Source organism: Eucyclogobius newberryi, unplaced genomic scaffold, assembly GCF_026437365.1.
Source record: "Eucyclogobius newberryi isolate DKJ021-1_F unplaced genomic scaffold, fEucNew1.0.hap1 SCAF_11, whole genome shotgun sequence".
In the NCBI taxonomy this organism is placed as follows: domain Eukaryota; kingdom Metazoa; phylum Chordata; class Actinopteri; order Gobiiformes; family Gobiidae; genus Eucyclogobius; species Eucyclogobius newberryi.
The window spans coordinates 31978784-31991239 of NW_027315735.1; the positions used below are offsets into that span (position 1 = coordinate 31978784).

At 40.0% G+C, this 12456-nt stretch overlaps 1 protein-coding gene across 1 annotated transcript in view; it reads right to left on the reverse strand.

The window, feature by feature from the left end:
- stab1 (stabilin 1) overlaps window positions 1-12456 on the reverse strand; it is a 91811-nt gene that overhangs the window by 38614 nt on the left and 40741 nt on the right. Inside the window, exons 34-43 of the mRNA XM_072432471.1 lie at window positions 11931-12065; window positions 11536-11664; window positions 10700-10753; window positions 10427-10540; window positions 8884-9079; window positions 7347-7442; window positions 6698-6743; window positions 6543-6622; window positions 3482-3607; window positions 270-343 (exon numbers count right to left, since the gene is read on the reverse strand). Coding sequence (XP_072288572.1) covers window positions 270-343; window positions 3482-3607; window positions 6543-6622; window positions 6698-6743; window positions 7347-7442; window positions 8884-9079; window positions 10427-10540; window positions 10700-10753; window positions 11536-11664; window positions 11931-12065 — 1050 coding nt within the window. The remainder of the gene's footprint in view (window positions 1-269; window positions 344-3481; window positions 3608-6542; window positions 6623-6697; window positions 6744-7346; window positions 7443-8883; window positions 9080-10426; window positions 10541-10699; window positions 10754-11535; window positions 11665-11930; window positions 12066-12456) is intronic.

The following is a 12456-nucleotide window of genomic DNA, read 5'->3' on the forward strand; positions in this document are numbered from 1 at the left end:
AACAGAGGACAGAGCAGAGGTCAGAGAAGAGGACAGAACAGAGGACAGAGCAGAGGTCAGCGAAGAGGACATAGAAGAGGACAGAGCAGAGGTCAGAGAAGAGGACATAGAAGAGGACAGAGCAGAGGATATAGAAGAGGACAGAGAAGAGGACAGAGCAGAGGTCAGAGAAGAGGACAGAACAGAGGACAGAGCAGAGGTCAGCGAAGAGGACAGAGAAGAGGACGGAACAGAGGACAGAGCAGAGGACAGAACAGCTTTGAGCTTACAGTGTTGGGTCCAGTTCTGATGCACTCAGCTGTAGAAGGACATCCTCCATTATTTACCAAACAGCCATCGACCTCTAAAGAGACAGAGCAGTAAACACTAAAGATAATGTCTCTAAAGGTAATGTCTCTAAAGGTAATGTCTCTAAAGGTAATGCCTCTAAAGGTAATGTCTCTAAAGGTAATGTCTCTAAAGGTAATGCCTCTAAAGGTAATGTCTCTAAAGGTAATGCCTCTAAAGGTAATGCCTCTAAAGGTAATGTCTCTAAAGGTAATGTCTCTAAAGGTAATGTTTCTAAAGGTAATGTCTCTAAAGATAATGCCTCTAAAGGTGATGCCTCTAAAGGTGATGTCTCTAAAGGTAATGCCTCTAAAGGTAATGTCTCTAAAGGTAATGTCTCTAAAGGTAATGTCTCTAAAGGTAATGCCTCTAAAGGTAATTTCTCTAAAGGTAATGTCTCTAAAGGTAATGCCTCTAAAGGTAATGTCTCCAAAGATAATGCCTCTAAAGATAATGCCTCTAAAGGTAATGTCTCTAGAGATAATGCCTCTAAAGGTAATGCCTCTAAAAGGTAACGTCTCTAAAGGTAATGCCTCTAAAGGTAATGCCTCTAAAGGTAATGTCTCCAAAGATGATGCCTCTAAAGATAATGCCTCTAAAGGTAATGTCTCTAAAGGTAATGCCTTTAAAAGGTAATGCCTCTAACGTTAATGCCTCTAACATTAATGCCTCTAAAGATAATGCCTCTAAAGGTAATGTCTCTAAAGGTAATGTCTCTAAAAGGTAATGTCTCTAAAGGTAATGCCTCTAAAGGTAATGCCTCTAAAGGTAATGTCTCCAAAGATGATGCCTCTAAAGATAATGCCTCTAAAGGTAATGTCTCTAAAGGTAATGCCTTTAAAAGGTAATGCCTCTAACGTTAATGCCTCTAACATTAATGCCTCTAAAGATAATGCCTCTAAAGGTAATGTCTCTAAAGGTAATGTCTCTAAAAGGTAATGTCTCTATAGATAATGTCTCTAAAGGTAATGCCTCTAAAGTTAATGCCTCTAAAGGTAACGTCTCTAAAGGTAACGCCTCTAAAGGTAACGTCTCTAAAGGTAACGCCTCTAAAGGTAATGTCTCCAAAGATGATGCCTCTAAAGATAATGCCTTTAAAGGTAATGTCTCTAAAGATAATGCCTCTAAAGGTAATGCCTTTAAAAGGTAATGCCTCTAACGTTAATGCCTCTAACATTAATGCCTCTAAAGATAATGCCTCTAAAGGTAATGTCTCTAAAAGGTAATGTCTCTATAGATAATGCCTCTAAAGGTAATGCCTCTAAAAGGTAATGCCTCTAAAGGTAATGTCTCTAAAGGTAATGCCTCTAAAGGTAATGCCTCTAAAGGTAATGTCTCTAAAGGTAATGCCTCTAAAGGTAATGTCTCTAAAAGGTAATGTCTCTAAAGGTAATGTCTCTAAAGGTAATGTCTCTAAAGATAATGCCTCTAAAGGTGATGCCTCTAAAGGTGAGTCTCTAAAGGTAATGCCTCTAAAGGTAATGTCTCTAAAGGTAATGTCTCTAAAGGTAATGCCTCTAAAGGTAATGTCTCTAAAGGTAATGTCTCTAAAGGTAATGCCTCTAAAGGTAATGTCTCCAAAGATAATGCCTCTAAAGATAATGCATCTAAAGGTAATGTCTCTAGAAATAATGCCTCTAAAGGTAATGCCTCTAAAAGGTAATGTCTCCAAAGATGATGCCTCTAAAGATAATGCCTCTAAAGGTAATGTCTCTAAAGATGATGCCTCTAAAGATAATGCCTCTAAAGATAATGTCTCTAAAGATAATGCCTCTAAAGGTAATGCCTTTAAAAGGTAATGCCTCTAACGTTAATGCCTCTAAAGGTAATGTCGGTGTAATCCCTCATTCGTCCAGGCGTGTTCCATAGTAGAAAAAGCTTCAGTTGTAGTCATCTGGACTCAGTTTGAAAAAATAGACGTTTCGACTCTCATCCAAGAGTCATTGTCAATCTACAGATTCGAGTTCCCGAACTAAATCCAAGGTTTTAGGCCCAAAATTCTTGGAAATCACAAAGACAAAGAGGTTTCTAATAGCCCATTAAGATTCTGAATAGGCTAGCTCGGTAGATACAAGGGGGGAGTTTCTGTTGAAACAAACAACTCTTTCTACTTCAGGAAGGCTCCTCCCAATGGGCGGGTCTTACCACAGAACAGTATTAATACCGGAGTTCTCGACCTAAATTCTGTTATTGACAATGACTCTTGGATGAGAGTCGAAACGTCTATTTTTTCAAACTGAGTCCAGATGACTACAACTGAAGCTTTTTCTACCTCTAAAGGTAATGTCTCTAAAAGATAATGTCTCTAAAGGTAATGCCTCTAAAGATAATGCCTCTAAAGATAATGCCTCTAAAGATAATGCCTCTAAAGGTAATGTCTCTAAATGTAATGCCTCTGACGTTAATGCCTCTAAAGATAATGCCTCTAAAGGTAATGTCTCTAAAGGTAATGCCTCTAAAGGTAATGTCTCTAAAGGTAATGCCTCTAAAAGGTAATGTCTCTAAAGGTAATGTCTCTAAAAGATAATGTCTCTAAAGGCAATGCCTCTAACGTTAATGCCTCTAAAGATAATGCCTCTAAAGGTAATGCCTCTGACGTTAATGCCTCTAAAGGTAATGTCTCTAAAGGTAATGCCTCTAAAGGTAATGCCTCTAAAGGTAATGCCTCTAAAGGTGATGTCTAAAGGTAATGCCTCTAAAGGTAATGTCTCTAAAGGTAATACCTCTAAAGGTATTGTCTCTAAAGGTAATGTCTCTAAAGGTGATGTCTAAAGGTAATGCCTCTAAAGGTAATGTCTCTAAAGGTATTGTCTCTAAAGGTAATGTCTCTAAAGGTAATGCCTCTAAAGATATTGTCTCTAAAGGTAATGCCTCTAAAGGTAATGCCTCTAAAGGTAATGTCTCTAAAGGTAATGTCTCTAAAGGTAATGCCTCTAAAGGTAATGTCTCTAAAGGTAATACCTCTAAAGGTATTGTCTCTAAAGGTAATGTCTCTAAAGGTAATGTCTCTAAAGGTAATGCCTCTAAAGGTAATGTCTCTAAAGGTAATGCCTCTAAAGGTAATGCCTTTAAAGTCTCGGGTTACATTGACCAGAATTCAATGAACCAAACCAGAAATTGTGTTTATGTTCCATCTTGTCCTTGGGTCATTTACCTATACAGACCACTCCGTCGCCCGTGTAGCCGGCGCTGCAGCTGCACGTTCGTTCTCCCGCCGACACTTTGGTGCAAACAGCGAAGGACGAACAGCCACCGTTGGATATTTTGCACAGATCCAGCTCTGACACGCAAACATCACACAATCATCAAACACTCGTGAGGATAAATAATAAATATGTCATCAGGCAACAGCATTACGTGTTTATGGTACAGTGTGCAGCCTTTTGAGGTTAGCGTTAGCATTACATGTTTATGGTGCAGTGTGCGGCCTTTTGAGGTTAGCGTTACGTGTTTATGGTGTAGTTTGCAGTCTTTTAAGGTTAGCGTTAGCATTACGTGTTTATGGTGCAGTTTGCAGTCTTTTGAGGTTAGCGTTAGCATTACGTGTTTATGGTGCAGTTTGCGGTCTTTTGAGGTTAGCGTTAGCATTACGTGTTTATGGTGCAGTTTGCGGTCTTTTGAGGTTAGCGTTAGCATTACGTGTTTATGGTGCAGTTTGCGGTCTTTTGAGGTTAGCGTTAGCATTACGTGTTTATGGTGCAGTTTGCGGTCTTTTGAGGTTAGCGTTAGCATTACGTGTTTATGGTGTAGTTTGCAGTCTTTTGAGGTTAGCGTTACGTGTTTATGGTGCTGTTTGCGGTCTTTTAAGGTTAGCGTTAGCATTACGTGTTTATGGTGCAGTTTGCTGTATTTTGAGGTTGGCGTTAGCATTACGTGTTTATGGTGCAGTTTGCGGTCTTTTGAGGTTAGCGTTAGCATTACGTGTTTATGGTGCAGTTTGCGGTCTTTTGAGGTTAGCGTTAGCATTACGTGTTTATGGTGCAGTTTGCGGTCTTTTGAGGTTAGCGTTAGCATTACGTGTTTATGGTGTAGTTTGTAGTCTTTTGAGGTTAGCGTTACGTGTTTATGGTGCTGTTTGCGGTCTTTTAAGGTTAGCGTTAGCATTACGTGTTTATGGTGCAGTTTGCTGTCTTTTGAGGTTGGCGTTAGCATTACGTGTTTATGGTGCAGTTTGCGGTCTTTTGAGGTTAGCGTTAGCATTACGTGTTTATGGTGCAGTTTGCGGTCTTTTGAGGTTAGCGTTAGCATTACGTGTTTATGGTGTAGTTTGCAGTCTTTTGAGGTTAGCGTTACGTGTTTATGGTGCTGTTTGCGGTCTTTTAAGGTTAGAGTTAGCATTACGTGTTTATGGTGCAGTTTGCTGTCTTTTGAGGTTGGCGTTAGCATTACGTGTTTATGGTGCAGTTTGCGGTCTTTTGAGGTTAGCGTTAGCATTACGTGTTTATGGTGCAGTTTGCGGTCTTTTGAGATTAGCGTTAGCATTACGTGTTTATGGTTCAGTTTGCAGTCTTTTGAGGTTAGCGTTAGCATTACGTGTTTATGGTGCAGTTTGCTGTCTTTTGAGGTTGGCGTTAGCATTACGTGTTTATGGTGCAGTTTGCGGTCTTTTAAGGTTAGCGTTAGCATTACGTGTTTATGGTGCAGTTTGCTGTCTTTTGAGGTTGGCGTTAGCATTACGTGTTTATGGTGCAGTTTGCGGTCTTTTGAGGTTAGCGTTAGCATTACGTGTTTATGGTGCAGTTTGCGGTCTTTTGAGATTAGCGTTAGCATTACGTGTTTATGGTTCAGTTTGCTGTCTTTTGAGGTTAGCGTTAGCATTACGTGTTTATGGTGCAGTTTGTGGTCTTTTGAGGTTAGCGTTAGCATTACGTGTTTATGGTGCAGTTTGCGGTCATTTGAGGTTAGCATTACGTGTTTATGGTGCAGTTTGCGGTCTTTTGAGGTTAGCGTTAGCATTAGGGGTTTATGGTGCAGGTTTTGGTCTTTTGAGGTTAGCATTAGCATTACGTGTTCATGGTGCAGTTTGCAGTCTTTTGAGGTTAGTGTTAGCATTACGTGTTTATGGTGCAGTTTGCGGTCTTTTGAGGTTAGCGTTAGCATTACGTGTTTATGGTGCAGTTTTTGGTCTTTTGAGGTTAGCATTAGCATTATGTGTTTATGGTGTAGTTTGCGGTCTTTTGAGGTTAGAGTTACGTGTTTATGGTGCTGTTTGCGGTCTTTTAAGGTTGGGAGTGTCTACAGAGCCGCGGCCTGAAACTGCTGGGTTATTTGACTGCGCCGGGTTAGGGTTAGGGTCAGGGTCAGGGTTAGGGTTATGGTTAGGGTTAAGGTTAGGGTTAGCTATGAGGCTATATGGCCGTGCCGCAGCTCCTGAAACTACTGGGCAATTTGACCACGCCGCGGCTTTGCAGCCACGGCCTTTAAGGTTAGCGTTAGCATTACGTATTTATGGCGCAGTTTGCGGTCTTTTGAGGTTAGCGTTAGCATTACGTGTTTATGGTGCAGTTTGCGGTCTTTTGAGGTTAGCGTTAGCGTTACTCAAAACTGATTAGCTAATTCCAGTCGCGCACACCAAGCCCAGTGTGGAAATGGGTGCAAGTAAAGACACTCTCCGTCCTGCGGGAGGCGGGGGACTCCCCCCCCCCCCCCCGCTCTGCGTCGCCCCCTGCAGGAGACGCTGTGTCAGCTTTGCGTCCGTTTTAGAATTCAGCTCTTACTTAGTCTTTTTACAGTTATACTTTTCAACATTTCTTCACAAACTGAAACTTCACAGATTTAAAACATTGATAAAGAATATTTACCACGAGTTCTATCCCACCAAACGAAGTCACGGATTAAGTCACTGCTCCATACACTGCACACATAACCATGGTAACGGCCACCTACTGTAAATAAGAGCGTTTTTGCTTTTGCTCTACCTGCACACTGTGTTAGATTTAAGTATATATTTTTTAACTTATTTCTCTTGTTTTGTACTGGACATTTTTATTCTCCTGTTGTTCTTGAACTGGGCGTTGCAACACTGAAATATCCCCAGTGTGGGACAAATAAAGGTTTTCTTATGCTCATCTCATAAAAAAGCATCATAAAAGTGAGACTAAACAGCAGCAATAAACTGGGCAGCTGCTGTGAAAAAGCTCCAGTCAGACATGAAGCACCGTCTGTCCCCCACACTGCCCCCTACGCCCCGCGCGCAGCATTGCACCGGCGCGTACCTTTGCAGTGCGTCCCGTTGCCTTGGTATCCGGCCACGCACACACAGGCCGGCGCGCTGCCCTGAGGCCCCGTGATGCAGCTGCAACAGACACACGACACGCTCGCTGATCAACACAAGCCGCAGGAGCGAGCTCCCTTCAGGGCGCGGTCTTACTTTGCATTTTGGTCGCACGTTCCTCCACAGGCGTCGTCTCGGATCTCTGACCAAACACAAACGAGAGAGACCGAGGCGTTTATTGTGAGCTTTGGACCTGGTTTCTGAACAGTTTCATCATTGGTTCTCCCGTTTGCTTGTTCCTGAGCAAACCACTGCTACTTTGGGCTTTAGAAGTGCATTTTAACCAATTAAGACATTAACATATAGCTAATTATGACAGTCCTTACGTAGAGTAGATGTTGTTTCATTTTTTATAACCTAATATGAATAAGTTTATCATGTTAAAATATACAACAGCAACAAGAGATGGGCACTATATCAACATTAAGGTGATATTTTGATTGTTGTTTTGAAATTATGCACAATTATAATATCAAGTGTATGGTTTATAGTATTAAATGCTTGAAAAAGATCAGATTAATTTACTTTCAATAAGAGATGTATAAGCTGCACTTTTGTTAATGTGACTGACATTTCACATTTGTTTGTTAATTAAACCTCTACCAGTACGTTCATACACAGGTTTTAACACATTCCTGCTGGATTGACATCATAACTAATGAAATATGAATTCATATTAATTGCTGTCAATATGGCCCACCCCTAAAAGCAACACTTGTGCATTAAATGTGGTTGTGGGTTTTACCGATGGAGCAGGTGGATCCTTTCCAGCCTTTGTAACAGTCACAGCGTCCACTTCCTGTCAGTCCGTCCGCACACTTCCCGCGGTCGCAGCGACACTCTGAAACACGACAAATCTGTTCTTCATTCTCCAGTGGACAAGACGCCATCAGGACAGTTCCACCGCTCTCCTATTCCCACTGCTCTTTACTTTGTTCTGTAGTTTTCTTTACTTGAAATGTGGCGTACATTTTCTTAAACTGTGACATACATTTAGCAGTGTCGCAGAGCCATTTTGGCTCAAATTTTGAAAAATCCGCTGCTGGATATCGTGAGCTGCAGCGCTGCAAAGGTCGACGTACCGTAAAGGCAAAAAAATATTATTATCATGTCATCCTCCACCAGAAAACTTAGTGCACTTCAACAGCATGATCTTTGTAAATAATGAAGCTACTTATTACTTCTCATGGTAAGTAATTGGTCAGAAAAGACAAACTTTTTGGGGCTTTAATAATGATAATAATAATAATAATAATAACAATAACTATAATAATAATAATAATAATAATAATAATAATAATAATAATAATAATTATTATTATTATTATTATTATAATTATTATTATTTGGACTTTGACGTTGTCTCCTTCAGGTCTTGTCTCACTGGTTTGATAATATCTGAGCTGCACAATATTGTGATACAGCATGTGTGTTAAGTGCTGCCTTATCGATAGTACTTCGATATTTGAATATACTTTCTGACAGAATAATTTCCGTTAAATTAAAACATATGTGTTCATGTCTTTATGTAATAGTCAAACTTTTTTTTTAAAGAAAATCTTAACAGAGACCAAATCAAGGCTAATTAAAACTGAATGAGAAAAATCTGCCTTTTCCACATTTCCATGTTAAACTCAGCACGTTTCTGTCAGATGAAGAGCTTTTGAGCGACTGCGATATATTTAGCTGTGATATGGATTATTGCAGGTCTCTGTGGGGTAAATGTGATATATTGAAGGCGCAATGGACGATTTTTCGGCGATGTGAGAACGCAGGCGGAAGTGCGCATGCCACTCCCCCGTGCGGACTGATACAACACACACGTGCGTTTGTTTATTAGCGCGATGGATCGCATCACATCTCTCGTCTCCCGTAGATTTCTGCCCACTTCTGCGTCAGCTCGAACTGTCTTTCTCCGTCTTCATTTTGCCCCGTACACTGAGGGAACTATATTATGATAGATCCATGCGCTTAGGCACGCGGAAACGTGGGGACGAGCCTGACGCGGCTGCAGGTGAGCGATAGGTGCGTTTTATGATTGATACGTGGCAGGACAAATGATTTATCCACGCCACGAGGAAATATGATAAAAAAAATTGCTGAAAAAAATCGTCCATTCCACCTTTAAGCTGTGATATGGATTATTGCAGGTATCTGTGGTGTAAATGTGATATATTTAGCTGTGATATGGATTATTGCAGGTATCTGTGGTGTAAGTGTGATATATTTAGCTGTGATATGGATTATTGCTCGTTCTCCTTCCGTTGACATTCCCGCCTCACGTTTGGTGCAGTTGTTCCCGTATCTGCCGGGCTCACAGTCCTCGCAGGACGTCCCGTGGAAGCCCTCGAAGCAGCGGCACTCCCCGTTCCCGTCGTGGCCGTCCTGACACTGGCCGTGGTTTGCGCAGGCGCTGCCCACCTCGCCCGGGCATTTGTAACAGTCATGGCCGTAGTAACCGGGGCAACACGACTGGTCCTGTGGGACGGACACAACCAGAGCTTTAGGGGACTTTCATTTTATGTAGTTTGGTCACATTCTGATTGACTGGAATATATATATAGACTTGAAAAACACCAGTAATACAGTTTATGTGTTAATATTCTCTATTTAGAAGTCTTCAGTCACCATATTTCAACCTTTATTTGGTTAAAAATGTATTTAAAAAGCCTCAAAGTTCAATATAAATAATTGTTTGACTATTTGACTGCTAAAATAATAGTTAGTTAAAGCTCTATTTGGCACAACTCGTCTCATTAACTTTGGAATTAATCCTTACAGGGATTTTAAAAGAAAAGATTATCCAATTTACTCATTAGTAGAGCAGTCACGGTGCAATAACCTTTAATACTAAATCAAATTTCTAAGCAAAAGGCATGAAACAAAATACAGATTTTTATACAACAATGAAACTAAAACACTCTTTAGAATAGACTGTTTTTCAACACAAAATAATAGTGGTCTAAGTGCTCTTATTCTGAAATTACTTAGAAAAGCACCACATTTCTTCACTTTCATGTTTCATTTTTACAATGTGGATACATGAAAATTAAAGGAGTGCCAAGTTTTATACTAGTTTTAGCATGGATTAGTATCTGAGTATAGGTTTGTGGTCAGTTGTGTGTCAGTTGCGAGTAGCATTGTCCAGATTATTCAGTTAATCGACAATCGTGATTATTCAGGTCACGTAACAACTAAAACAATAATGATCATGACAATTAAAAGCAAAATTAAGTATTTCTTGTTCAATATTCAGCTCAAAAATACTTATCTGGCTGTTTTTGTCCAATTGAACATTATTTTGTCTTTCAGAGAGTTCAGTTTAGTAAAGTCGGTCACAGACTAGAGGAACAGTCACATGTCAGAGCACGAGAACGAAAGAAAAGGAAAGATTTCACTGTTGTTTTGGTCTCAGTCTCAATAAAGGTGAATAATCATTAAATGTGTTATAAATATATTTCATATAAACAAACACAATGAAAAAAGAAAACAAGACCAGAGAGAGTAAAGAACAGTAGACCTCCAGCGAATAGTAAAGCAAAAACAAAAGGGAAAAAAGAGAAAAATAAAGGCACACGAAACCCAAAGAAAACGTCCCATTTAGTCTAAAAAATCGTGAAGTTTTTTCTCACAATAATCGTAACACTAATATTTGATATCGAGACGTCCCTAGTGGCGAGGAGGACAACACTTTCTTTTACGTTCATCCAAGCTCGCAACAAATTTAAAACATTTCTCTCACTCAGATGCAACTCAGCGATGCTAATCACGTGGCACACAATAATGAGTGCTCTAAGTTTGTGTGTCTTCAGCTGCGTTTCTTACCGTGGTCGTCTTCAGACACTTGATGACACAGCCCGGCACAGTCTTGGACCTGGAGCCCACGATCTTGCGGTATTTACAGTTGGGCCTCATGTTGGCAGGGAACTTGCTCATGACCTGCCAAGGACACAGACGTGAGTGAGGAAAAGCTCTGAACCTCCACATCACCAGCCACACCCGGGTCAAGAGCGTTTAGCGTAATATCTGTAATTACTGTAAAACGCAGATGCCGAACTTGTAAATACTCATTCATTTCCCCGAGTTAAGACGACTGACCGGTTTGTTTTTCAGCAGACAGCGAGGGGGCCCATCGCAGTCGGTGCAGCGACCCTGAAAAAGAAACGAGCCCAAAGTGGTTTGACTGAGAGATACGAGGTGACAAGTCGATGCCGTTTGTGCAGGATCCAGAGAAGTCAATCGTCTACGAGTTCTGCCCGTATTTATGGGCCGATTTGGATTATTTTCCCCAGATTATATAGTTTTCCTGCACTGAATTAGAAAATAGTGAAGCTCCATTTTGTGCAGCGTCCTCTTCTTCACACTTAAGTGTTCAAATGAAGCTCAGTCTGCATCATCTATTATTGTCATTATTATCTGCATTTTACTCATTTAAATACATTTGAATGTGACTAATTGTGAGTTATTTTGCAATGTGGTGTTTTATGGCTGTGAGGCATTCTGGGTTACGTTCTGTATGAATGGTGCTCTACAAATAACACTGAATTGACTGATTGATTGATACATTCTTTGGACTTTAGACAGCATCCTCTATTTTAGACCAATAGATGATGCGCTAAAAGGGTGAAATATCTGTCTCTAATAACAAGTTAAAGAGAGTATAACATAGTAACAATTTGAACAGAAGTTAGGCCAAAATACACCAGAAGTCCACATTTTTAAGTCACATGATATTTTATCTTTTCTCATTTAAGACCATTTAACCAAGACCCAACCAGAGCTGTGTGCTGACCGGACTCCTTGAATGTTCCTTGACCACTCTTCCCAAACCTAACCCTGACCTGACCCTAATTGTGCAATAATAATATAGTCAGAAATAAACAATTGCTAAAAAATGTGAAAGCCAAGCTCCCGGAAGGAAATGCCAAGCTTACGTTGAACTGCATCACAACTGGTTTCCCGCATCTGTTCCTCTGCACCCCGAGGACCTGACCGAGGACCAGAATGACCCCCGACTCGGTCTCGATGAAGCCTTTGTCGACAGAAACGTCATTCACAGCCGTCTGTGGCACAAACGCACGCAAGTCGAGTTAGAGCAGTGACCTGAGACAAAACGGCACATTTAAAAAGAAAATAAGAGAGTCCACGGAGCTGTTCTGGCAGTCAACGTACAATTTGGTCTTTTAGTGATTAGCAAACGTTTTATTTTGTATTCCTTTTTTCTGAAAGTCTGTGGGAAAAATGAATGGGAAATGTGTCTTCTGTTGAGGTTAAACTTAAACCCAAATGGCCCCCGATGGCCCCTGTATTCACTGGAAGACAACGCTACCTCGTTTTTGTCGTTGAGGTGAAACTGCAGCTGGTACTCTTTCCCCACGAGCGTGCTTTTGACCAGGCCGTCGTAGAGCTGGTCCGGGTACAGAGGAGAGCCGGGAATCACATGGTACTTGATTGTGTCGGAGTCCTGCAGGAACAACGAGAGGTTTTCCTCACACAAATGCAGTACAAGCGTGTCGAAACGTGGGCTGTACGCAAAGCTAAATACAACCAAAGTTTCAAAGTAAAAATATGTTTCATGCAATGGAGACATTCTTTTATTGTTATTATTATTTTTTTTTAATCTTAATTTATTTTTTAAACATTTATTTTTATTGAATTGATTGAATTTTATTTTATTTATTTATTTATTTTATTTATTTTATTTATTTTATTTATTTTATTTATTTTATTTATTTTATTTATTTTATTTATTTTATTTATTTTATTTATTTTATTTATTTTATTTATTTTATTTATTTAAAAAAGAAAAATATTTAAGTCTAATGCTATTTTTTTTCCCCATCATTTATTTAAGT